The 25,905-nt window shown below is 40.1% G+C and overlaps 5 protein-coding genes across 10 annotated transcripts; 1 reads left to right on the forward strand and 4 right to left on the reverse strand.

Annotated features, from left to right (window-relative positions):
• Positions 1 to 124: 124 nt before the first annotated feature.
• On the reverse strand, positions 125 to 3,902 carry LOC103451118 (tryptophan--tRNA ligase, cytoplasmic). Its single transcript, XM_008390553.4, has 12 exons — positions 3,514 to 3,902; positions 3,280 to 3,399; positions 2,911 to 3,096; positions 2,466 to 2,517; positions 2,307 to 2,372; positions 1,796 to 1,882; positions 1,485 to 1,577; positions 1,322 to 1,402; positions 1,130 to 1,201; positions 813 to 881; positions 612 to 722; positions 125 to 459 (listed from the first exon to the last, which is right to left on the reverse strand). Exons 1-12 carry the CDS (start codon positions 3,852 to 3,854, stop codon positions 409 to 411), a joined length of 1,329 nt encoding a protein of 442 aa, XP_008388775.3. The 5' UTR covers positions 3,855 to 3,902; the 3' UTR covers positions 125 to 408.
• A 2,250-nt stretch (positions 3,903 to 6,152) lies between these two features.
• Positions 6,153 to 6,887, forward strand: LOC139189934 (subtilisin-like protease SBT3). Its single transcript, XM_070809212.1, has one exon. It carries the CDS (start codon positions 6,153 to 6,155, stop codon positions 6,885 to 6,887), a length of 735 nt encoding a protein of 244 aa, XP_070665313.1.
• A 352-nt stretch (positions 6,888 to 7,239) lies between these two features.
• LOC139190061 (F-box protein At2g02240-like) lies at positions 7,240 to 10,060 on the reverse strand. The gene is made up of 3 exons (XM_070809776.1): positions 9,618 to 10,060; positions 9,156 to 9,274; positions 7,240 to 7,881 (listed from the first exon to the last, which is right to left on the reverse strand). Exons 1-3 carry the CDS (start codon positions 9,912 to 9,914, stop codon positions 7,509 to 7,511), a joined length of 789 nt encoding a protein of 262 aa, XP_070665877.1. The 5' UTR covers positions 9,915 to 10,060; the 3' UTR covers positions 7,240 to 7,508.
• Positions 10,061 to 11,456: 1,396 nt separating this feature from the next.
• LOC103423599 (vacuolar protein sorting-associated protein 54, chloroplastic-like) lies at positions 11,457 to 19,558 on the reverse strand. Of its 6 annotated transcripts, none has more exons than XM_008361691.4 (19): positions 18,605 to 19,558; positions 17,986 to 18,048; positions 17,789 to 17,868; positions 17,263 to 17,386; positions 16,636 to 16,710; positions 16,341 to 16,494; positions 16,073 to 16,161; positions 15,131 to 15,387; positions 14,722 to 14,893; positions 14,515 to 14,598; positions 14,003 to 14,418; positions 13,618 to 13,771; positions 13,237 to 13,318; positions 13,050 to 13,129; positions 12,698 to 12,859; positions 12,504 to 12,571; positions 12,276 to 12,356; positions 11,915 to 12,165; positions 11,457 to 11,809 (listed from the first exon to the last, which is right to left on the reverse strand). In XM_008361691.4, the coding sequence occupies exons 1-18, from the start codon at positions 19,406 to 19,408 to the stop codon at positions 12,030 to 12,032; spliced, it is 3,081 nt and encodes a 1,026-aa protein (XP_008359913.3). In that variant the 5' UTR covers positions 19,409 to 19,558; the 3' UTR covers positions 11,457 to 11,809; positions 11,915 to 12,029. The 6 variants fall into 6 exon arrangements, with proteins under 6 accessions (XP_008359913.3, XP_008359914.3, XP_070665402.1 ...); XM_008361692.4 differs by having other exon boundaries at positions 13,050 to 13,122; positions 16,636 to 16,713; positions 18,605 to 19,549; XM_070809301.1 differs by having other exon boundaries at positions 11,904 to 12,165; positions 13,050 to 13,122; positions 16,636 to 16,713; positions 18,605 to 19,549.
• Positions 19,559 to 20,465: 907 nt separating this feature from the next.
• On the reverse strand, positions 20,466 to 21,953 carry LOC103423688 (receptor-like protein kinase FERONIA). The gene has a single exon (XM_008361772.3). It carries the CDS (start codon positions 21,832 to 21,834, stop codon positions 20,689 to 20,691), a length of 1,146 nt encoding a protein of 381 aa, XP_008359994.1. The 5' UTR covers positions 21,835 to 21,953; the 3' UTR covers positions 20,466 to 20,688.
• Between the last annotated feature and the right edge of the window lie 3,952 nt (positions 21,954 to 25,905).

Below are 25,905 nucleotides of genomic sequence, written 5' to 3' on the forward strand. Positions count from 1 at the left end.
CGGTGAATTGCTGAACGCTGCACGCTGCAACTTCATTGTGTCGGTTTTCGGATTAGCTGTGTTTTCTGGTATGGATTCTGCAATTTACAATTCTGTTTCATTTGAGAGTTAATGAAGATGGTGGTAACATGAACATTAACTTTGCAATAGATGTGAACAAACAGCTATCATCGAAAAATATCGTACAAATCCAGACTTAAAACCAATGTAATCAGCGCAAATTGAGTTCAAATTCACGCGACAGTTACAGAAAACAGGTGTAGCCGCGTCGACTATCATCCAATTTCTTTTGTATTTGAGCATCAACAATCGAAAAGTGACTAAATCTAAATTTAGTAGGAGAATTGAATGCTAAGCTTCTATTTGAGAAGTGATTATAAGATGTGTGTAAGCTTCTCTGCCTTGACGTTAGATGAACATATTGGGTAGGGGCCTCACCGCCATGAATGCGTCCACCATCTGAAAAATAAGCAAAAACATTTCCGTAAGTCCTTCTAAGCCATAACCGGGGTTTCATAAACTCATGTTTGCTTTCCAAAATCACGCAGCACGCAGAGACAAATAACAACTTACAGGATGGCCAATCATCTAAAATTGCTAGAAAAGCTTACCTCATCAGTCACAACAGCCCTAGCCCTACGATGTCTTTCTACCATTTCCGTCAAAACTTCAACAAGCAGTTGCTTCACTTCACCTGTTAGCATGCGCCCGGAACCATACTCCTAATAGCACCCCAGGTGAATTAGCAAAAAGAGGATGTATAATATGTTGACATAGAAAACAGATAAATTCACTGGGGCGATGAGTCTCACCTTCCGTATCTCTTCGAGTTTATCATCATCGTCTAGGAAAAAGCTTAGATATTTGAATGGAATATCTACCTGAAAGTTTCCAGAAGATAAATTAATTCCTCAATAAGTTACAAAGCACCAAACCAAGTACTAACAAAGAAATCTCATAAGATATGAAATCAAATTGGCATGAATTGTAGACTGATAAGCAAATTTGCCTTCTTGTTTGGACAATCTATAATGAGGAAAGAAGGTTGCACATCCAGCAACAAATAACACTCTCATGCCAATCGGGGAGGGCACATTTCTATTACTAACATGTGAGACAATCCAAATACCTCGAGATTTGCTCCAAGCTCTCTATGTTTCTCTACTGAATCTTGTCCACCAGAAAATGCATACCTGTTGATCTGCGTATACACACAAGTTCTTTGTTTTAGGTTAATCTTGAAGAATTTTTGGACCATTTGGATTGTGATTTTCAGCTAGAAGAATGGGACATTGAGACTACGGCAACGTCAAATGTAAACCTTGTTCTTAATTTCCTTTGCAGAATCAGTTACATATATGGCAGAATTTGGATCACTAGCCGACATTTTTCCAGTCTCTCCCTGCAAGTATCCACATTCCAGAAAAGGTATCAGAAATCACATCATAACCTACATACAGTAAAACATAATATCATAAACATACCTGCAGGGCAGGGAAGAAAGAAGACTCAATCAATGCAGGTTTGTGATACCCAATTCGTGGAGCAACATCTCGTGTCATTCTAAAATAAGGATCCTTGACAAATCACAAACAAATAAACCGTAGTATTAGAAAAATACAAAAGAAAGAAAAACAACGTTAAATCAAATTAACTAGCACACAAAATTATTAAAACTCTTTGATACCCTCAAAATGTGCCGTACAGCATTTAAAGTAAGGTGGTTCCCTAGAGATTTAGCCAAGGGAAAAAGAACACGTATATCCTAGCTGAGAATTATCCATATCATGCATACCTGGTCAATCGCGCAAGGTATTAAGCAACGAAGATTGTCTTGGCCAGGGAAGAGATGTGGAAATGAACTTGGAAATGATGGAACTGCCTGCATTAAGACACGACCATATTGGATCTCTTTATTATGTATCCCAGCGCATTTTTGCATCCATACATCATCTTACATAGTCACATAACCAATACAGAACATCAAACTGAAGGTTTCAGAAAAATCAATATTCGACTTGGACTAAGCAATGCATTGTTTTCCTTATATGGTGGAAAATATGAAAGATCAAAGATGTTCACTGGTGAAAGAATTGTACAGTTGACTGGCAGCGAGTCAATAATAAGAGCTCATAGGAAAGAGAAAGCACTTATTGAGCTAAATCAAACTTACAGAAGGTGAGGTTTAAGTGAAGATATAAAAAGAAAACAGATATTAGCTCAGTAGTTTTGTGGAACTAGTCAGTAACAATGAACAATAATTTAATAATTCTTCATATGATAAGCAACGTAGCCAAGGAAATTACCTGCACAGGTGGAAAACTAACTTTTCCTATGTGATCTTCTCCAGTGAAACCAAAGATACCAACAACCTGGATATTAAATCCGAAATTCACAAAATTATTACAAAAACTCCAACAAAGAGGTATACAAAGAAAACATTTCGCCATGGGGGGAAAGTTCACCTTATTATATGTGACACACTTTCCAACTTTCACCATATTCTTGTAGAAGGCACTGCACAGGAAATTACACATGAAATCAGTAAGCAAGTGTTACAACACGAGCGCGCGCACACACAAAGTATCCATGACAGAATCAAACCCTGCTAGGTTTTCCTAATTATTATTGTATCTTGTCAAGCAGTTTGCAGCCAACTAAATTATAAAGGGCATATCATTCTGGTTTGATAAAAATGGAACCTCACGCGAGTGTCAAGCAGTTTCAACAAACAAAAGGGTTTCCATAAGATTCTAAAATCTCAAACCCTTCCAACATGGGTAGAGAAGGAAATAGCTTTTGTAACCCACTTAAACTGTTACAAAAAATTCAAGCATAAACTCACATACATATCAACACGAAGCTATATTAACTTCATAACGGAGTTAAGCCTACACATCTGTTACTTACCCACCAACGAAGTCGAAATCGGAGAAGATGAAGGTTTTTGATATGTCAAAACCACAAGCAATAATGTCTTTAGCATTCTCCCTGGCAAGTCTCTGGCTCTCTTCCACGGTCAGATTTTTCCACATGCACTTCTCATCGTCGGTAAGTTGTACAACGAGCGGAACCTTGAAGACCTCTTGCAAATATCTGCATAAATAATTCAATTCATAAACTTTTCAAAATCTACTTCACATCGGACATGCGAGCAATACCAATTCCAACACAACGCATAGAGATACCGATGATCACACTCACGAAAACCCGAAAAGATTGAAAATTTCAGAAAAGACCAACATCAGATAATCAGAAAACAATGCAGTGGGAGCTTACTTAGTGAACATGAAGGGGATAAGATGCCCCAAATGCAGAGCCTCGGAGGAGGGCCCTCGTCCCGTGTACAAATAGAACTTGTCTCCCCTCTCGTAGGCATCCAGAATCTCATTCAAGTCCCTGCATTTCACATAAACTCGAAATTCGACCCCCAATTCAATTTTTTGCAATTTTTCCAGAAAAAAAAAGAAAGACGAAAACTTAAGAGAGAGAGAGAGAGAGGGAGAGAGGGACCTGTGGGCAAAGAAGACGCCGCGGCGGAGGAAGACGTGGGGAGGACGGCCGGTGAGGCGGTGAATGCGGTCGACGAGCGACTGGTCGATTCTCTGGCAGCCGAACTGGTCAATGAGCTTGTCGTAGTCGATTTTCCCGCCACCTTTGGCCGACACCATCCATGGATTCACTACCTGCTCCTCCTCTTCCTTCTGTTCTGGTTCTGCCTCTCCCTCTCTTTTCTCCATCGTCACTCTCTCTCTCTCTCTTTCTCTCCGTCGTTCGCTCACTGTCTGTAAAAATCGGCGGCGTCTTCGTCTTCTTCCTTTCTTTTTCTTCGGAGGGTATTTTGGTGTTTTCATGGAGTTTATCTCCACGTTCTGTAAGCTTGTTATTTGTTTATGCGCCCCTGTATTATTACGAAAGTTTCACTTTCCTCTCTAAATTTGTAATTGTGCGATTTGGCCCCATGTTCTTTCATTTTGTGGCCGGCCTATCAAAATTTTTTAGTGCACTCGAAAAAAATGCAACATTACGTGTTATAATATAAGTGAAGATGCATTAAAAATTTATACTTCAAAGTGGAACATATCAATTTTTTCTTTCATTTATATTTTAACTCGTGGTGTACTGCTTTGTATTTTGAATACCCATAAAAATTTCTCAATTCCATCAAGTTGATCGAGAAAATCGTTAACTTTATTGACTGATGTGGAATGGGATAGGCAAACGTACGAAAGCACATGAGGCCGCAAAATCTTGCAATTTAAAATGGATTGTTCTATTCTCACATCAATTTTTACTTTTCACATAATCTTCTTTAATGCATTCGATCCAACCGTTGAAAATTGAAAGAAATGTTTGAGAGCAAAAATAAATGGACATATAAATAGCACTACCCTTGAGAATTCAAGGAGAAAAGTGGAAATAATGCAAGATAATTATTAGTAGCACTCCAAAAATAAAATTAGAGATGTGACGCTTTACCGTTATAACGAAAAGAAATAATCAATATAGACACATTGACACAATTGCAATAACACCAGTTACACCATGTAGTAGCACAAGCGGCATACAAAAACAAAAGGGCCTATTCTGTTATCTCCCTAAACGGCCTCGTCTTGGCGACACGATCAATAGGGGCCCTATTTTGCTTGAATTGAACCCTTATTTACAACCAAAAAACCCCCCTTTGATTCGAAGCGAATCGTCGTCGCTGCCAAATGCTTCAATGAAGAACAACGAAGATCCCCAATCGCAATCGACGAAGAAAACCAGAGAGTTACCGAATCTGTTGGAGTGCCATTGTTGCCACCTGAGAGTTGACATTGCCAACGCCAGCGCCAAGAGCAAGCTTCAGATCCTCTACAGCGAGTGGCGCGTCGTCCTTCTCTGCAAGAAATGCCTCACGCGCGTCGAGTCCTCGGAGCTCTGCTCCTACTGCTTCGCCGCCACTTCGCCGTCGCAGGAGGACTCTTTCACTTGCTGCCAGTGTAATCGGAGAGTGCACAGGCGTTGCGATTCCGAGTATCGAGGGATTGCGCTGTTGTCTCAGAATTCTTGCTTGGCATTGGAGGCTGAGGTTTGTGCCGATTGCTGGCTGCCGGAGTCGCTTGCGCGGTGGAGAGGGGTTGTGAGGAGTCAGAAGGTGAGGAGTGGAAAGGGGAGAGCTTGTTTGGGATTGGGGAAGTATAGGGTTTCGGCCGTGGTGGATGGCAGGAAAATTCGTGATGTATCTGGTGCTGAAGAGGGCTCAAAGGATGCGGCTTTCGATGATGATGATGATGATGACGAGTACGACGACGACGATGATAATGGGCAGTTGGCTGCCATGAATGTCTCTGCTAAGAAACTGCGTTCGCGGAGTTTGAGAGTGTGTGTTTGTGATTCATCGACGGATGTTGGTTGTTTGAAGCTGGATATCGAAGAGGAGAATGGGGACGATGACGGGCAGTTGAAGGAAGGACAAGGGAGCTGCTCCAATGGTGTTGACTTGGAGTCTTTTGCTCTCAATAAACAAGAGCAAGATGAACGTGTCTGTGTTACAATGCCGAAGGACGAAAGGCGCGATTCAAAGCTTGATCCTTTTTACTTCAAATACAGGAAAAGGAGCAGGGTTAATCAGTCTGTATTAACATATAAGAGAAGGCCCAAAAAGCTCAGTCCTTGTTCCATGTTAACATATAAGAGGAGGAGACCCCAAAGCCACCTCTTTGCTTGTTATCTGTTAACATACAAGAGAAGGAGACCCACAATCGTATATGACCGTTCATCTGGAGACCGATACTGAATCTTCGGGTTGAGTCTCTGGAGATCACAGGGCTTTATTGTTGAAGTGGCTCGAGCCCCCATTGAAATGGAATGACTGAGGTCGGCCATGGCCCGGTACTGAATCATGATTGCTACAGGTTGGAGAAAACATCCTCCTTTTTGTATGCTTCCATTGTGATTTTCAGTATGTTTTGTGGCACTGTATGATTCTTCATGTAGTATGATTCAGTTCAGATATCAAATTGTGTTCTCAGGCATGAGTTTACGATTATTTTCTTCCAATTTGGGTGATAGCGATAAAGATTAGATTGTTCAAGAGTCGAGATTTACAAGTTCGAAGTAATAAGTGAAGGTCTTTTCTTTCGTTAAGTAGTGCAGTAGAGCAGGGGATGGTGGCAGTGTATCACATCATTCAATCGGGGCTTCTTGGAGCTGTCTTTATTACCAATAATCCTGAGATATGCGAATTAGGATACGTTACAACTCCTAGTGTTGTAGCGAATACAAAGGATGAGCCGGCTGTGATTGACTATGCACGGAAAAGTGCGAACCCTACTGTCAGCATAAATTTCCAACAAACACTGCTCAAGACAAAGCCTGCACTCGCTGTTGCTTTGTACACTTCGACAGGTCCTTCAAAAAGTTATCCGGGCCTTTGGAAGTCGGATATAATGACCCCGGGGTCATTAGTTTTGGCTGCTTGGTCTCCGAAGGTTGCATCAGTTCAAAGTGGGTTGATTGTGAACTTACGTAGTGACTACAATTTGATATCCGGGACATCCATGGCTTGCCCTCATGCTTCAGGTGTAGCTGAGCTACTGAAGGGTGCGCACCCAGGATGGAGCGCAACAGCAATTAGGTCTGCTTTGATGACCACAGCCAATCCATTGGACACTACTCGCAATCCAATTCTTGACGACGGTGACAATTTCAACTCTGCTTCACCATTAGCTATGGGAACAGGTCACGTCGATCCTAATAGAGCACTTGAGCCGGGCCTAATATACGATGCTACCTCGCAAGAGTATGTCAATCTCTTATGCTCCACGAATTTTACGCGTAAGCAATCTTATCCATCACTAGATCACGCACCTATGATTGTTCCAAACCATCTTCTTATCTGAACTATCCATCTTTCATCACATTGTACATACATCACAAAACAAAGACAAGAGTTCGAACGTTTCAGAGGACTGTGACAAATGTGTGGGAGATGACTGCATCAATTGGTTGTGCTCCTTGAACTTATTTGGCAATCGATTACAAAAGCTCCGAGGAAGAAGCCGTCTCGTTTGGTGCAATTGCTTGGGAAGAAGTGGCAAATATGCTGTGAGGGAGGCCTTTTGTGATCTCTCATGCGACATCATCATTGTCTAAGAACACACTACCTAGCTAGTATTTCCAAGTAGTTTGGTAGCTTAAAGATAAGCAAACTGCAACCTAATGTAAACTAGCTACTTGGGTACAATTGCACAATTTCAAACTCTAGCAAACTCCATGTTAGCTTTGGAGCTTGAGTACTTAGATGAACCAACATAATATTTTGGGATGTTACATTAACGTTATAAAACACTAAGTTCTCGTTCCTTTGTTTTGCCAATAATGTTATGATACAATAAGTTCTAGTACCTGTTGCATGCAAGTCGTTTCCTGTTGCTGATGCATCATGTGATAGAAAATGCACCATAAGAAACTTTCTAAGTTCTCTTGGGCCTGACCTCAATCCCCTGAACAATGAGGCCACTTTAAGTCCAATTATTAACCTCCATACAAGTCATCTCTATTATCGCACCATCTTCTTCTCCTGGACAGAAAAACTCACCCATCTCCATCTCAAACCAGCCATCGGTCCTTTTCTTCGGATATTGAGTTTCACTGGTTCCGACGGGGACTTCTTCTTGGTCCAGAAACACAGCGCGGTTACTACTGACCTCTTCTTCTCCAAGAAGTCCTACCGTGACTTTCAAGGAATCGTCACGATCAAACCCATCCACCGTTGCACTTAACTTGAACACAAGATAAGCTTGATAGACTGTGGATGGAGAGAGAATCCGTGTCTCAATGTTGCCACGGATTTCAAGCCACCAAACAGACCTAAGCTCAGCCACCTCCTCAAATCTGTTCCATATAATTTTACATACTAATCAATTGCCTAATTACATACATACATATAAACACATATTTCAATCTACAGATATAACACTGTAAACACGAAATTTTCCTGAAACGAACGAGACAAGAACACGTGTACAAAATAATATTTGTATTAATGATTTAGGGGTTACAATCTCTCTCAAATTTGATCCTCTGATTCGATCTCCGTAAGGTGTGTATTTGTGGATGTGCGATTGATCCAAGGGCCGTCGAGGCTTGATCTTGGATTAACGGTTGAAAGTTTCTTCAAGGGCCGTTGAGGCTTGATCTTGAATGACGGTGACGAAAGGATCTTCAAGGGCTTTTAGGCTTGATCTTGAAGAACAGTGATGAACGGATCTTCAAGGGCTTTTGGGCTTAATCTTGAAGAACAGTGATGAACGGATCTTCAAGGGCTTTTGAGCGTGATCTTGAATGACGGTTGGATGTGTGGTTTTGTCGACGTTGTTGATCCAAAGGGCCGTTGGAGCTTGATCTTAGGATGAACGGATGATGAACGATGAACACTCTCTCTCTTCAAGAGCTGTCGAGGCTTCATCTTGAATTGGTGAAAGTTCTTCGCGAGACCGTCGGGGCTTGAGCTTGATGAACAGTTGATGAATGGATTCGTTAATGTTGTCGATCCAAAGGGGCCGTTGGGGCTTGATCCTTGAGGATGAACGGATGATGAACGATGAACCCTTTCTTCAAGGGCCGTCGAGGCTTGATCTTGAATTGGTGGAAGTTCCTTCAAAGTGCCGTTGGGGCTTGATCTTGAAGGTTGGGTTGACGAAGAACGAAGAGAGCTTTCTTGATCCTTCGGGATTTGCTTGGGAGCCTTGGAGTTTCAGGGCTTCAAGGTTTTGGTGTGAGGTGAATTGGTTATCTATTGGTTATGAATTCCTCCCCAAATGAATGCATTGGCTTCCTATTTATAGAATTTTCCAAGGCCTAATTTTGAATATAATATGCAGATGAAATAAATCATTTCTGCCAGGTGTTGACATGTGTCCTATTTGATGACTTTTCCGATTTATTTTGATTTTTCGTTTAGTCACACGCTACGTGTAAAATTTATGTGACACGTGAGCATTGAAATTGTAACTATTGATCAACATTTATTTCACCGAAATTTCGATGTCTACAAACATACAGCCAATCCAATCGTAAACGCTTGCTTAATATTTTCAAAGTGTAGCACTTAGCATAATCAGTAAACAAACCAACAAAACGTACAACGAATGAAGAATTTTACAGACCTGGAGTCGGCAACAGAATGCCATCCCCATTTGTCAGGAGAATCACCCCAAGGAATCATAAAGTCCCTTGCCGATATCATGTAACATTTTTTCCCACTCCATTTGTCCAGAAAAAACAGCTGCATACATAGAGCATAAGAAGGCAAGAACATCCACACCGGTAGTAACTCATCATCTATTAAGGGAAATGATTTCTACACGCACACATGTATTTCCATAAAAACTTTTGATTAATTTATTCAATCTAAACTTCAGAAATAGACTGTGTGTATTACGAGAAAATTGGCGTGTAGAAATCATTTCCCTCCGCTAATACCCATACGGTATGCCTAAGTCCGACAAGTGCATGCATACAAAAAAAAAATATTCGTAAGATCATGGAATTAGTAGCAGCAAAGTTATATTCATGTTTCAAATTTTGGGGGTCAACCCTAATCCTACCACAACATAATGTAAAGTTACCATTTTGCCATCGTCAAGAAGGATAGGGTTTTCGCAGAGAGTGAGGTAAAGCTCCTTCTTGGAGGACGTGGAGGAGGAGGAGGAGGAGGAGTGGTGAGATAGGATGGAGGGGATATCATGGGGAACGAACTTGTCCCAGACGGCGTCGGATTCGGCGGCCGACATGAAACTCCTAGACACCGCCGAAAACCTGCACGCGTCTGTAGGCGTCGTTAAGGAGACGACGTTAGCTATGCATCCTTCGAGCAACGCCTGCATATCCATGTGAACATGATGATGATCGTCATCGAGTACCATCAATATCGCCGTCCCGCAGCCACCGCAAGTGATTCCTTCTTCTCCTTATGTACCGGCGTCGACCGTCTTCTTTTGCTTCTCTTGTTGATATCCGCCGCCGTGGCTTATTACGTTGTGTATGCCGTGGCTTTTGTTGTGCGTGTTCTGTTTTGTGTAAAAAAATTGTCATATTTGTAGGGAGAGGCAGGCCATCTACAAACTAAACTATAAGTTCATCTCTAACCAACCAGACCAAAGGGTTATAGGACAAAAAATAGCTTGGAATGACACGAAAATCATCTTCAACCGAGGACTAGGTCAAATGGCTTGTGGGCCCCATCTGACCAAAACCCCCAAATTAGGCCAGCATGCTAACCTTTTCCAACCAACCAGCCCTCTAGCGCCAGAATATCAAGCTTGACATTTTGCCAGCCCTTAAGGGGTCAGCCCTCCAATGCCAGAATGTCAAGTTTGGCATTTTGCCAACCCTCTAGTGGCATAATGTCAAGCTTGATATTTTGCCAGCTCAGCCCATTTGAATGCCAACGGCTACATGATGTCATGTTGCTGTTAGGTTACCATTGAAATTTGAAATTTTTTTTTGGACGAATTTAAAAGAAAAATCTATTTTTTTTCCTATAAATACCAAAGTCATTCCTACACCATTTCTCACATACTTTTCATTTTAGCGACACGTGTCACTCGAAATCATATCTGGAAAATTATTGAGATTACATAAAGATAAGAAATGTGGAGAGCTATTCACGTTAGGGACACGTGTCACTCGAAATCCTATCAAAAAAAAATTATTGAGATTATATAAAGATAAGAAATCCAGAGGCTTATTCATTTGGCGACAAGTGACACTCAAAATATGTCTGAAACCCTTATTTTAATATGATAGTTTAATTTAATTAACCATATTAATTCAATTAAAATAATAAATTATGTTTGCCCTATGACTCTTTAGCCGTCTCGGTTGGAGATGATTTTTTGTCAAAGGGTTATGTTTAGCCTATGATCCTTTAGTCTCCTCAGAGATGGTTTTTTGTCAAACTGTTATGTTTGGCCTATGATCCTTTAGTCTCCTCAGTTGGAGATGGTATAAAATATGGTATAACACTGTTCATTAAAATATAATTTATTGCAGGGCTATAGGACTAAGGAGAGCCCCTTGGCCCTCCATCGGTTAGAGATGGCCTAAATAAGCTAACTAGGACTCAAATAAAGGATTTTGTGAAGAGTGATATCATATATGACACGTGGCAGATAACTCATTTGACTTTTGCTTTCTAACTGTCTTTTTTACCGCAAACAAAAATGAAGTCAAAAATCTTTAATTTAACTTTACTGTGTGAGTCTCATTGACAACAAATAAGATAAAAAATAAAATCAATTTCATTAATTTTTCTCGCAAGCGATATTAATGGATAGGGCTTCATGATCCAACATTTTTATATTGGGTTCAAAAATAATTTCAGTAAAGCCCAAAGATAGTAAAGACTAGCAGGCCCAATAACAGCCCAAACAGAATAACGAGCTTTAGCTGGTAAACACAAATGGTACATGAAAAATAAGCTCTTATTTACCATTTAAGACTGGCATTCAGGCAAATGACTCAACTATTGATACAATTAGATGCGATTCCGGCGACGGAAGTCGAGAATTCAAAAGCGATACTGCTCGTCGTCCCTTCACTAAGCTAAAAAACCAAAAAAAATCAATCGTCGTCATCTTTTAACTCAAAATTACAATCAGGGGAGCAAAACATTGATTTGAGTCGTCCTAGTAAATACAAATGGTAATTCAAGTGTGACTGCTACAGAAAAAACATTCCGGTTTCAATTTCAACAACCTTCTTGAAATATTTGGATCTGAGTACACTGCCTTTATACATCTCAGAAAAAATGTAAAACCTGAAAAATAAAGACACCGGTAAGCTAACGGAAAAAATAGACGGTGTGTGTGTGTTTAGAGAGGGAGGGAGGGGGAGAGCGCCGTAGTGCTTACACTCAGGTTACCTCAATAAAATTGTACAAGGGAAATGCATAGGCCACCGAAATTGGTTCTGACATCCCCAAAAATTTGATTAGCCATCTCCAACGAAGCAAGTGATTCGCTACTTTACAACAACATTTAACTGGCTTCCTCGCCAAATCTCTGCACCAAAAATTCATCTAGCTGACCCCAGTTTGGAATACTAGATTCGCTCATTTTATCCGAAGGTAAACATCGAATGCAGCCAAGAATGTGTTTGACATCCCGGCGCAGCCTGGTAGACAAAGTGAAAAGTTGAGTTTCATTAAGGAGTTCTAACAATTTGTATGCACACAAAAGAGAGAGGGGGGGGGGGGGGGGGGGGGAGAACTGAAATGGTAGTACCTGTCCTTGGCTTGTGGTGTGCTGATCTCTAACCGTGAAAATGCTTCTGATATTTGTGAATGGAAGACCAAAATTACTTGCCTAAAAATTACGAACCACAGTAATCATTAACTGCCAATCTCATCAACCAAAGCACATCGACTAAATGTGGGGGGCGGGGTGGGAAAACAAGACCCTTTGAGTCTTTGACCAAGTTTCCAAGCAAATTCCATGTGATATGAGCCTTACCTGAAAATCGCTTGGACATCAACCTCATGTAAAGTTCGAGTTAAAACACGTTGTAAGTATCCAACTTCCTGCAAATCAGTTGGGTGAGGCCCATAAAGATCAATTAAGATAAAGAAATCCCCAGAGGGGTGTTAGATAAACAGATACAATAACCACTTGTTTCTATTAAAAAAAGAAAAAAAAGAAAAAGATACCTTGGTAAGGGATCGAGCAAACTGGCTAGGCTGTGGATCAGCCTCTTCAGGTCTATTCCAGCTCTCTACAATTTGGGGCAACCCGCGTAGATGAACCAATAACCTTTCTCTCATGATTTGAACTAGCTTGGTGTGTATTTCATCTCTGTGAACCTTATAATCCTGTTTTAAATTGAATGAAGAAACATCGGAATGGTTTCTGGAATATGTGCAAAAAACTTGGCTAAAGTAAATATGGGCTCAAAGAATCTGATTTTAGAATTCGAGATTACAGGTGCATTCTGAAAGGTTAACAAACTTGACAAACATGTAAATTACATATATATAATTAAAATAAAAGTAGAAGACAAACCTGAGCTACTCGATCAATTTCTGATAGCAGCAATGCCTTTCTTGTCTCTGGCACTTTTTGAAAAAGAATTTGCCTGATTTCTTGCAGAAATGGAATGAATAAAGTGATTACTCGATGATCAAAGTAGAATTCTACAAATACATACATATATACAACAATTTTTCAAAATAAAGTTGTAATCACCTACCAGGAATAATAGCATACGTAAAACTGATGACTTGACTTGCCAAGGCCAAGTGTTTAGAAGTAATAGACTTTAAACCGGATACCTGCATTATCACATGTGATCTATCAAAAAGCCGCAAGAATGACCCCGGGGAGCATAGTCAGTAGATATAACAGGACAAAGTGACCACAAACTTGGAACAGCGTTTTGAACAATCACTTAAAGCATTTCTGGGCTCAAGAAAGAAAGTTGCATGTAAAATCAGTGTAATGCGTTTTTGATACATGTACATTGAAGAACAGTAGCTATTTGATCACCTCAGTTGCATAACCCTTTTGGTGTTTGAGCGAAAATTCCTAAATATTTGCAACAATATCATCTATTATAGAGAGAAATTAGTACCTGCATGGCACCAGCACCAAGAACAAGCTGACACGTTCTTGTATTGAAAAATTTTAAAATTTCTACAATACGATGAACAACTTCTGAGGACAGTGTTGGGAAAAAGTTGTTCATATCAATGTATTCTGACAACATCTTCATCAATATCAAGCCACTGGAGGAAAAAACCAAGGACAAGGAGAAAATGTAACTAAAGGCTTATACTGAAAAATTCTTATAATTATTGAAAAAAATTAATAGTAAGTTCCTTGATGGCGGAAAGAAGAGTGCAAACCAAAACTCCAAATTGCAAATCAGGATTGGAGTAACAAAAAAAAAAAAAAAAGAATAAATGGGGAAAACAAAAAGATAGACAACAAGAAATAAGAAAAACAAGGCAACTGACCAGTTTACCATGTGAAAACCAACACCTTTGTAGAAAAGGCTTTGAGAGGTTGATTTTCCTCGCTCCTTATTGCTATGGTTATTTTGAGCAACAGAATTTGCAACATCAGCTTTATTTTTCTCAGTTCCATCAGACTTTGGTGTCTCCTTTACAGTAACATCCGCAGATGTTTCACTAGAATCCGCCCCTTTAGATTGCTGTTCAGCAACTGATGATTCCGTTTCTGCTGCATGTGAACTATTACTGCTTGTGGCCACCTCATTGTAACTTGTTTCCGTATTATCTTGGACAGCATCCAGGTTCTGGGAAACCAATGATTCAGAACTAAATAGTGAAGTGACAATGATCTGAAATTCATCAGGAACATCCACTTCCACCCAAGTTTCTTGGTCAAGAACTGCCTTAATTTTTGCCATCTACAACAACCAAAAAAAAAAAAAAAAAATTGGTTCATAGCAACAAACAAGATAAAGCAGAAAGTAAAGTATAAGTATATACTATCGGAAACTAACACGAGATTCATGCTGAAAATCCATAAAGGCTTTGGCCTGTGACTGTATTGTTCCCCTGATGCTAAATCCCGGCCTTCCCCCTATCTGTTTTATGTTGGCAGTGGACAAAATGGCACCAGAGACATAACATGGTTGATCATAAAACTAAAGGATCAAAGAAAGGACAATAAAAGAAAGGGGACAGATAAAAGAATTAAATATGCATACCTTCTCTGTAGCTGTTATAAAGTCTTGGGTGATGTTATATATGCTCAAAAACTCCTGCAATCTCAACCTTGGATGAAGAAGAGCACGAACACCGAGTAGTTTTGCCCATCTTCCATGAGCAGCATCACATGCTGCAACAACAGCTTCTGTGTTTTCTCGTAACACATCAGCTCTGTTTAGAATCACATTGTTTCAGACAGTATGCATTTGGAAGCACTCCAATTTTTGGACATATCAAAACTAAACCCCTAAAATTAACCAAAGAATTTCAGACCTTCCTAAGGGCAAAATTTATTTTACATGGCAAGACGAACACAAAACAAAATTTAAAATTCAAAGATGCATAAGGTTTCAGCAAAGGTGAAAATTTTGGACATCAGAGTAACATAATCAAGAGACAAGAGCCCACCTAAAATTCTTAGAGATGTTTGAAGGACTTGTTGCATCATTAGCTTTCCCTTGAATTGAAAGTGCCTTTGTAGCAACCCTATGGGGTGAATATGGCATAAGCAAGCCACCTTGACCATCACCCTCTTGAGCTGTTTCTGCAGCCGCAGCACCAACTGCAATCGCTGCAGCAACTGAATTGGCTGCATAGTGACCATCAAGGTTGCACATAATCCATTCAATGGCCTTCTTCACTTCAGCAGCCCGCATTAGATGTGCCTGCATTCACTAAAATAATTCATATGACATCACACTCAAATAGTGGTTGATGCTTAAAGAAAATAGAAAAGAAGAACTTAGATAAAGCTCACATGAAAAAATGAATGAAATACAGCACATATGCCATCTGATAATAACTTATCGAGCAATCTAAAAACAGATCATGTAGGTATGGTGAGTTTATGTGACCAGTACCTGTTCTTTTATAAGAACTGCTGCCCTTAAAACTGTTTGTCCCTTACCCTAATGCTCCCAAATGAATTTGACTGATAGACTCAAATATTAAAGCAACAGAATTGACCAAAATGGAGGAGGAAACCCATCTATGATTTCTTTACATGTATTAGGGTTAGAGAATATCTGTAATTGGTTCAACCGGCTATCAAGTGATTGAAAATTATGACAAGCGATATTAGTTGGTTCATATTAGTGAAGTGGTCACAACTTGCAAGAAACAAAATATATAATTGACTACACATCGCAGACAACCCCAAGCCAAATCTATCCTCAAGCTAAGCCCAATAAATGTTAATCATTAGAAATATCAAATTTAATAGATACACACTAAACCTGAAGAAAATAAATAGTGAGTATACTGGGAATTCAACGAAGCAATTATAGAGCATCTTATTTTTCAGCAATACAATGCCTACGAAACAAAACAAGAATAGTCTAGAACACATACCCTTACAATTAGAAAAATAGCACTTAAAAGTTGAATAAAGCTCTCAGATGACAGGCTCCTCAACTTGCTCGCAAGTGATGCGCCAAAACCTAAAAAACCATGTTTAAAAGATCAAAGACAAATTCGTGTACAAAAAACACGGCACAAAAAGAAAAGAACAAGACAGAACGTAAACATAAAAATTGAGAATTATAGAATCTATTTTTCTTCTATATTACGTGTAATTCTTCATAGGCATAGATGACAAACAATATCACAAATTTCTCACCATCTGCATCAACTCGCTCTCCAGGTGTAAAATCTGACTCCAGTGGTCGTGAAACAAGAATGGGAAGCAGCTCTGCAACCGCATTTTTAATAGCAGTCTTCATGTCAGCTGTAAGTTGGTCACGATATAACCTCAACACAGAAGGGAGCTTGGCCTGAAAGTAAAAGGATACCAACTTTACTTAAAAGATCACTAAAGGTACTCCTTGATCACAGAAAGAAATCAACTCCACCCCAACGAAAAAAAAAAAATTGGTTGAAAACATATTAGGTTTGACAAAACGATGACTACTCACAGTTCTAAGCAATCCAATGATGACAGGAAGAAGACGATCTTGAAAATTGGAGGTTTCTTCATCATCCAACTTAATCTGCTGATACAAAAATAACAGTGACCAGTTTATATATAGAATCATGCCCAGACTTCTGAAATCACGATAAAGGATATCAACTGAAAAAAGCAGTTACAGCATATAACATATACAAAAAAGAAACCATGAAGTTTGGACAAGGCACTGGGTGTACAAAAACAGTTAAGTCATTCAAAGATCCTACAAAGTCTTTATAGCTGAAGTAAATGGTCAAACTTAAATTAAATGCTTTCGGGCAGGTTCCACAAAACTTGCAACATGGCTTATGGCAGGGCACTGGTTTTTGAACGATCTTCAAATACTGTTGTCGTAAAATCAGATTTCAAAGCATACTATCGAAAAGATATGGTGCCACATAATTTCTGCAAAGAAAATTTTAATTCCTACAATAGTGTATTTATCTGTAAGCATTTCAGCTGATTCGGAAGTAAAAGAAATGCAATGGCTACTAAACTTAATTATCTGCTTTTTTTCAATCAGTGGAGAGCAGCTCCTCACGGGAGAGAATAGACTTGAAATATTATGCAATTTAAGAAAAAGACTTGAGCTTACTTCACCATCTTCTCCTTCTCCATTCATGAGACTAGATGCCCTTGCTTTCACTCTGGATATAATTATAACATCTGTATCTCCGGCATCGTGTATTGAAGCACGCATAAACTCTGCAGAAAGAATGCTACAAGAATAAATTTAATAAGTTACTATAAACATGCCTCATCGAATTTTATTCCATTTGAAAGACATAAAATGTTTATCCCAATATTCTGGTCAATATAAGCCAAACAGGATGAAGAAAGGCATCTCTATTTCAGATTCTCAGAAGAAAGAAATTAAAAGCTGCCCATGGGAGTCTTGATGAAACACTCCTGGTACTATTCACTTTTAACGTTAAGGACATTTTTACTCTAAAAAGTCACTCATGGTACTATTCACTTACAACACTATTTTGTCCTTTTGATTAAAACTAAAGTTTTTGAGGACTTTTGGTTAGTTTTCCTTATATTGAAAAAATCATAAGCAACTCAAATGGAGTCACTCATTTGTTTAATAATAGTGCCACTACAACAGGAAATCATACCTATTTATCGATTCAATTGAAGCAGCTACACGATCCCGGAGGTGATGAAAGCAATGTAGACCAGTAAGCTCATCCCCATCCTATTAAACACATTGACATCAATAAGGTAGATAGAAATTGTAGTCTGGTACACCGTTCCTTGTTTTAGTACACTAGTTTTTGGGAGCAGATCAAACAAAACGTAAATAAAAACATACCAGCAAATGCTGTAAATCATCTGTGACGTCCAAGGCTCCAGCACAATCTGCAGAGGCAACAAGCTGTATGACAGAAAAAGTAAATCAACTTATATTAAGAATCTTGCTACTTATAAAAATGACATATACATTTTCACCTAACTTCTCAATTGAAAATCATGAGCATTTCTTAAAGACGGGGACGAAAAACAAGCCACTAATCATCTGAAAGTTAGGTGCACAACAAGAGTTTAATTTTCATAATCCGTCAACAGGTTGGGGATAAAATTGCAACTACAATTTTGAGTAATTGTGCAACAAATTCAAAATCTATCATTGAATCCGAGTAGAGCTATCGGAAACCTCACCAATCACGTATCAGTGCTTCAAATTGGGTCTTGCTAGTATTTGCAAGAAATGTAAATGGTCATCAAGTTTTATGCTTTGAACCGATTCTCGAAGGAAATCAATCTACTAAGAAAAAAGATCAAATCCAACATCGCAAATTGGCGATTCTTGAAGAAGTGAATTCTAGACCAAATAGCTACTAACTAATAACTATCAATACATGCACAATTGAATACACTACAAACCCGAAATGATTAAAACCGAAAGAAAGATATTGAAGCACAATGCATACGAGTTTAAGTGCCGAAAGAGCTTGATTGACGTATAAAATGAGCCTCAATTTCTGCTGCAGAGCCAACAAATTGCTCCTGGTTTCATTCAGATCATGAATCTGCCTTGCGCAGTCGACCAAATCGACATCCAAGAGCAAAATTGTCTCCTTGAGCTCTCGAATCCGACTGCATCCCTCGACGATCTTGACGTTCAAGTCCTGCAACTGCCCCTGGGCCTCAAAGAAGGAGTTGGAACGCAGCGAGATCTCCTTCACCAAGTGAAGCTCCACCACGTCCAAGTAATGCGACAGCTTCTCCTGCAGCACCAGGTTCTCGGAGACGTTCGTGAACGGGCACGCCGAACGGAACGTGGCGCCGTCTTCCAGGGCGAAGTCCTCCTTGAAATAGAGCGCCGGGACTTCCCGGAGGCACGCGACGAGGGCTTCTCCTTGGCCGCCGATGGAGTCGACGTCGGATTTCTCCTTCTTGACGTGGTTGAGGATGTCCGCGAAGCGGTTGTAGTGATCGGAGACGGAGGCGAGGTAAGGCTGGAAGTCGGATCGGGTCACGGAGTCCGATGCCGATTTAGGCACGAGAGGAGCGAATTCGGGCGGGGAGACGGAGGCGGAGGAGGACCACCAGCCGACCCAGGAGGAGGCGTCGGAGGCATTGGGGTTGTTGAGGATGGAGGCGAGGCTTTGGCTGGTGTTCGGGTCGGATATGGAATTGGATCGGCTGTTCAACTTTCCGGGTCGGGCGTCCATGATTACCATCTCTTTGTTGGAGGCATTGCTGCTGTTCTTGTAATTGTGGTTCCGGTTCATGAGCGAGTCGGGTGAGTCAACTCGGGGCGAGTGGGATAAACCCTACGACGAAGGAGGGGAATGCGCGTGGTGGTAGTGGATCTGGGATTTGGTGTTTTTGCAGGTGGTCATATCATATGCTCTCATATGGGATCTGGGGAAAGAAGGAGGGAAGGAGAAAGTGGGGGATAAAATGGTAATTTAATTAATGGTAGTTTAACTAATTAAATTACAGATACGGGCCGACCTGGTTTGGCGGCAATTGGTGCGAAAGCTGGTTTTCAATTTGAAGCCCAAAAGTTTTTTCCACTTACTAGGGATATGGGCCCAACCCAAGACCAGGCCCATTTTGTTTTCTTCCAATTTTTTTATTTGATGGATGTGATCTAAACTAGGGGAGAGAGATTCGAACTTGGGTGTCGAAAAATGAAGATACTGCTCTAACTAACATGGCTAAGTGAGGTATGTGAACTCCAAATTTTGAAGATGATTGGATTGGAAAATTCAGCATTCGGCAAGTCAATTATTTTTTAACGTGGGTATTTACTTATTGATATTATATTTTGGATCAATAAAATTATTAATCATGTCGTTTACTCATATTATAAGACATAGATTAGTAATAACACGTGACGATCGGACTATTGCACTAAAAAAATTCTCCTTACATAAAGCAAAAGGATCATTTCGGTTTAACTTGTTAGAAAATCATTTCAAGTGCATAGTCAGGTTGATTAAACCTAACATTTGAGAATTTGGTGAGTGAGTATGGAATTGGAAGTATGGAAAGTATGGAAGGAAAGGACAAAACCTTCACATAGAGGTTACGCTTTCCACCACATGGAGAGTGAGCCATGGTAAAATCCTCGTTAATTCGAACAGTCATGGCTCACTCCCTCTAAATCCACAAAATTCCAACTCCATCTTGTTCCACATTCATTGATGAATTAATACAAATTATTGAAGGATGAACCATGAAGACGTCGTTTGGGGAGGTCGGAGAGAGGTATGACACCGAATGAACCACATAAAATGAACTTGTGATTTTACACTCTGAGAAATTTGGTTTCGCAAAATGTTGGCAAACAAAATCCAAACCTCAGCATAAATGTTCGCTATTTTACAACCGAAGAATATTGAAACTCATAGCCTCACAAAAATATCACCAAATGCAGTGTTGAGCCCTTACATGACGGCATGGGTTCAAATCTCGTTAGTGACTAACAAAATTTATCGTTTGACAAAAAAAAAAAACTAGCAATACCATCAACATAAGCTGCCAGGTCAGTACTAAATGACTCTCACGGCCACTTTCGCAAATATATATTTGATAAATTTTCATTGATCTCAGAAAATGATATATCTTGGTAGGTATAGTCCTCCATGTCATGGGCGGCAGGAGGAGGAGGAGCAAGAGAACTGCTTGCAGTTGTCCCCAACTCCTTGAGCTGCTTGACGGCATCTGCGCTCTCCTGCAACTCCAATGCGCACTCAAGTTCCACCTCAGCTTCACCCATTGTAGGCCGTTCAGCTCCTGCAGAGCGCACACATCTCTCGGCGATGTTCATAAATTTTCTCAAACAATCTGGAGCTACTTTTCCCACCAGAAATGGATCAATCATGGCAGGGAAAGTCTCACCCCTTTCCACGCATTCGGGCATCTCTGTTGAACAAGATTTGGCACACAGCACTTCAAATAACACCATTCCAAATGAGAAGACATCAGATTTTTCGGTAAGCTTGCCAGACAATGCATACTCTGGATCAAGATAGCCTATTGTACCAGACACCTCCGAGTTTAATTTGATTAATGCATTTGACAAGGCAAAAGGACCCAACTTGGCAATCCCTAAGTCAGAAAGCTTGGGCACCAAGTTTTGGTCTAATAGAATGTTGGAGCATTTTATGTTTCGATGGATGACAGCATGCTTAACCCCTGCGTGGAGGTAGTGTATTGAACGCGCCACCCCAATACAAATTTTCAGCCTTTGCTTCCAAGTCAAGGGAAAATGATCTTTATTTTTAATGTTGGAAGGATCAAGGAGGTAATCAGAGAGGGTACCGTTGGACATGTAATCGTAGACAATGATACACTCTCCATTTTCTTGGCAGAATCCGATGAGAGAGATGAGGTTGGGATGGCGCAGCTGGCAGAGTAGCTGTACCTCCGCCCTGAAATCAGGCATTACCAGTTCTGAAACTTCGGAAATGCGCCTGATTGCAACGACGTCTTTCCTGTCCTCATCCCCATTGACCTTAATATGTCCTTTGTATACTGAGCCAAAGCTACGCTTAGCAATACATAAGCTCTCGTCGAAACATTGAGTTGCTGCACTGATCTCAGCATGTGTAAAATGACGGCATAATTCTTCAGGAAACGCCCAATCTTTTTGTTTCTTCTTCCGCAGAGAGAAAAACCGAGAGACAGACCGCGCAGTACGCCCCATCACTATGCATCAAAGACATGGACTCACAAAGTGATCCTCCTCATCCTCTTATATTATGTGGGTTTGGGAGAGAGGGTCCAAAATTATTAACCAGGTCCAGCTGCTGTCGGCTGGTTTTTTTTTTTTTTTCTTGGAAATTAATGGCAGTGTATGGACTCAAAGTCCTCCAAAGATCAAGACTTCCCATTAGAGAAAGTCAAGTCAACTGAATCGTCAACGATATGATTTTTTGGATCAATCCAACAAGTGTGAACTGTGTTCACACCCCACTTTCTGCGGATAAGACCACATTCACTTCATGTAATGCTGTGTGGAAACCCCACGTTCACACAAACACGTATACCTAGTTAGAACGATGTCCGTGTTTTAAATCAATCATGTATTGTCTTATGTTTTAATTTTTTCACACCATACTGCATGATTATTTATTTTTGATACCATTACCGTAGTTTCTCAGTTCCGACACTCCCAACAAGTAGGTGGTGGTCCCCTTTTATTTAACTTTTTCCTGTTGGAGTATGTGGCCAAGTGGCAGCTTTTGACTATAAAATTATAAAGAAAAAGGTAGACAAAATAATTATGTCTCTTCCTTATTTTGGGGAAAAGAAAAGGGTTTTTTGTCTAAAGTTTTCTTGGTCCATGGGAAGTCACGGGGTGACTTGAATGAAGGCTATGTTATGATGAGGGAGCTGCTGCCCTTTTGGTTTTTTAAGTGAGCAGAAAAATTGGTGAGCCGAAGAGAAGAGAGGGAGAGAAAGAAGGTACTGCTGCAGTACCATTTTGAGAGAAGGAGTTGTTGTTCCTTTCATTGGATAGTTCTCACTCCATCAAAGTGTTATTGTTGTAATAGCTTTGAGCTTTGTATAGAGAAGAAATTAATCACTATATTTCTTTCTCTATTTGTTTCTTTAGAGTGTGAGAGTTATTGGGTGTATTGGGTTATATGGGTTGTGAGATTGCCAATACTTTGTAAACTCCCATTTGGTTGATAGTGGATTATTAGGTGAGCTCCTACTGCTCCGAGGACGTACTCCAGTTACACTGACTGTTGAGGAACCTCGTTAAAATCTTGGTGTCTTTAATATTTTGTTCTTGCATTTCATTTGATATATTTCCTGTGGGTTATCAAAGAGTTGGTTCTAAAGGGTTTGGTCCTATCTTAGCACAACAATTGGTATCAGAGCACTGGTTGCTCTTGGGTACTGTCTAGTTGCCAAAGATGTCAGACGGGCAAGATGAAAATCCTTTTGGAAGCAGCTCCGGGTTTGCAAGAACTACGGTGCAAAATGCAAAGTTCGAAGTGGAAAAGTTTGATGGCACAAACAACTTCGGGATGTGGCAATGTGAGGTCAAAGATGTGTTGGCTCAACAAGATCTACTTGCCGCTTTGGGAGAGAAGCCGGAAGCTATGTCGAAGCCGGAATGGGAGAAATTAAATTTGTGGGCTTGCTCTTCAATTCGGTTGTGCCTTGCAAAAACTCAGAAGTATTTTGTGATGCGGGAGACATTGGCAAGTGTGTTGTGGCAAAAATTGGAAGACAAGTATATGACGAAGAGTGCAGAGAACCGGCTACACTTGAAGAAAAAGCTCTACCGCTTCCAATATAAAGAAGGTACAAAAATGATTAGACACCTTGATGCTTTTAATAAGTTGATTGCCGACTTGTTAAATTTAGATGAGGATATTAAGGATGAAGATAAGGCCTTAATATTGTTGAATTCCTTGCCGGACTCTTATGAGCATTTTGTTACCACTATTATGCATGGTAAAGAAACTGTGAAATTTGAAGATGTGTCAAATGCCTTGATGAATTATGAAATGAGGCATAGAGATAAAAATCATGATAGTACCTCTGAAGCTTTATTTGTTAGAGGTAGATCATCGGAGAGAAGATCATCTTCTAGCAGGAAAAAATCACAGTCTCGACCTAGAGGAAACTCTAAAGGTAGAAAACCTTTGGAAATGGATGAATGTGCCTTTTGTCGTAATAAGGGCCATTGGAAGAGAGATTGTTCCAAATTGAAGACCAAAGGAAAAGAAAGTTCTGAAGCTAATGTTGCTGAGGTTGAAACAGATTTTTCTGATTTTGCTTTAACCACTTCCTCATCATTTGATTGTGCTACTAAGTGGGTGTTGGATACGGGTTGTACTCATCATATGACTCCTCACAAGGATTGGTTTTCAAGCTTGAAAGAGTTTGATGGTGGCGTTGTGTTCATGGGAGATGACAATCCTTGCACAACAAAAGGGATTGGTACAGTTCGTTTGAAGTTGCATGATGGCATGGTTAAAGAGTTGACAGGTGTTCGGTATGTACCGAATTTGAAGAAAAATCTTATTTCTTTGGGTACTTTGGAATCCAAGGGTTTCAGGTTTCATTCAGATGGACAGACATTGAAAGTTACTTATGGTGCACTTGTTGTGATGAAAGCTCCTAGATGTGGCCATTTGTATTTATTGCAGGGAAGCACTGTGACAGGTGAAGCATCTGTAGTCTCTAAAAATATGGGCACATCTGATTCAGATACTACTAGATTGTGGCATATGAGATTAGGCCATGCCGGTGAGAAAGCTCTACAAGGACTTGTGAAACAAGGTCTTCTAAAAGGTGCCACGACTTGTAAGCTTGATTTCTGTGAGCATTGTGTCTTGGGGAAGCAAACTAGAGTGAAGTTTGGTACTGCTGTACATCAGACGAAGGGCATTCTTGATTATGTGCATTCGGATGTTTGGGGTCCTACAAAGACTCCCTCTTTGAGTGGTAGACATTGGTTCGTGACCTTTGTTGATGATTATTCAAGAAGGTCTTGGGTCTACACTATGAAGCACAATAGTGAGGTGTTAAGCATTTTCTTGGGTTGGAAGAAAATGGTTGAGAACCAGACTGGGAGAAAGATTAAGATTTTGAGATCGGATAATGGTGGTGAATACACATCCGATCATTTCTTTAAAGTTTGCAAAGAAGACGGAATTGTGAGACATTTCAGTGTTCGGGGAACTCCACAACAAAATGGAGTTGCAGAAAGATTGAATCGAACCTTGCTTGAGAAGGTTAGATGTATGTTGTCTCAGTCGGGTTTGAGCAAGTCATTTTGGGCAGAAGCAGTTAATTATGCATGTCACATCATCAACCGGTTACCCTCAGCTGCTATTCAGGGTAAGACACCAATGGAGGTATGGACTGGAAAATCTTCTTCTGATTATGACTATATCCGTATTTTTGGTTCACCTGCTTATTTTCATGTGACTGAAAATAAACTTGATCCTAGAGCCAAAAAGGCTATCTTTCTTGGTTTTAGTAGTGGTGTCAAAGGTTACAGGTTGTGGTGCCCAGAGATGAAAAAACTTGTAATCAGCAGAGATGTGACATTTGATGAAGAAAGTATGTTCAAAGACTCTGAGAAAAATGTGAAAGATGTCCAACAGGTGGAGCTTGAGAAAGTTGCCTCTGGTACTTCAAATCCTATTTCCGCTGATGTCGAAGCCACTACAAGTGAAGAAGTTGGAGACCATGAAGATGTTGAAGAAGTTGAACTTGAAGATTCTATTCAAGTTGAAGAGCAAGTTTCACCTCAAGAGTCTATTGCCAAGAACAGAGGAAAGAGACAAATTACCAAGCCAGCTCGGTATAGTGATTATGTTGCTTTTGCTCTTCCTATTATCACTGAAGAGATTCCATCCAATTTTGAGGAAGCTATTGAGAGTGAGGAGAAGAATAGGTGGTGCAATGCCATGGGTGATGAGATGAATTCTCTCTTGAAGAACAAGACTTGGGAGTTAGCTAAATTGCCTAAGGGCAAGAAAGCTATTGGTTGCAAATGGGTGTATGCCAAGAAGGAAGATGCTGATGAGAAAAGCAATGTGAGATTTAAAGCAAAATTAGTTGCTAAAGGGTATGCACAAAAGGAGGGCATTGACTACAATGAAATATTTTCTCCAGTTGTGAAGCACTCCTCAATTCGTATTATGTTAGCTCTTGTTGCACAATATGATCTTGAGCTTGTACAACTCGATGTGAAGACGGCTTTCCTACATGGTGATTTGAATGAAGAGATCTATATGTGTCAACC

The sequence above is a fragment of the Malus domestica genome, chromosome 12 (assembly GCF_042453785.1).
Source record: "Malus domestica chromosome 12, GDT2T_hap1".
Lineage (NCBI taxonomy): Eukaryota > Viridiplantae > Streptophyta > Magnoliopsida > Rosales > Rosaceae > Malus > Malus domestica.

Bases quoted from the DNA above. Each gene is read 5' to 3' on its own strand.
- LOC103451118 (XM_008390553.4), bottom strand. From the start codon at position 3,854: ATGAAAACACCAAAATACCCTCCGAAGAAAAAGAAAGGAAGAAGACGA. The intron at 2,518-2,910 runs GTAAGTAACAGA...TTTCCTGTGCAG, and splicing joins GATTTCGACTTCGTTGGTGG to TGCCTTCTACAAGAATATGG. The intron at 882-1,129 runs GTATTTGGATTG...GGAAACTTTCAG, and splicing joins AGCTTGGAGCAAATCTCGAG to GTAGATATTCCATTCAAATA.
- LOC139189934 (XM_070809212.1), top strand. From the start codon at position 6,153: ATGGTGGCAGTGTATCACATCATTCAATCGGGGCTTCTTGGAGCTGTC.
- LOC139190061 (XM_070809776.1), bottom strand. From the start codon at position 9,914: ATGGTACTCGATGACGATCATCATCATGTTCACATGGATATGCAGGCG. The intron at 9,275-9,617 runs GTAACTTTACAT...CTATGTATGCAG, and splicing joins TTCTTGACGATGGCAAAATG to CTGTTTTTTCTGGACAAATG. The intron at 7,882-9,155 runs GTCTGTAAAATT...TATATGGAACAG, and splicing joins CATTCTGTTGCCGACTCCAG to ATTTGAGGAGGTGGCTGAGC.
- LOC103423599 (XM_008361689.4), bottom strand. From the start codon at position 19,408: ATGAACCGGAACCACAATTACAAGAACAGCAGCAATGCCTCCAACAAA. The intron at 17,869-17,985 runs GTATGTTTTTAT...TGTGTTTAATAG, and splicing joins ATGATTTACAGCATTTGCTG to GATGGGGATGAGCTTACTGG. The intron at 12,357-12,503 runs GTAAGGCTCATA...CGTAATTTTTAG, and splicing joins GATGTCCAAGCGATTTTCAG to GCAAGTAATTTTGGTCTTCC.
- LOC103423688 (XM_008361772.3), bottom strand. From the start codon at position 21,834: ATGGGGCGTACTGCGCGGTCTGTCTCTCGGTTTTTCTCTCTGCGGAAG.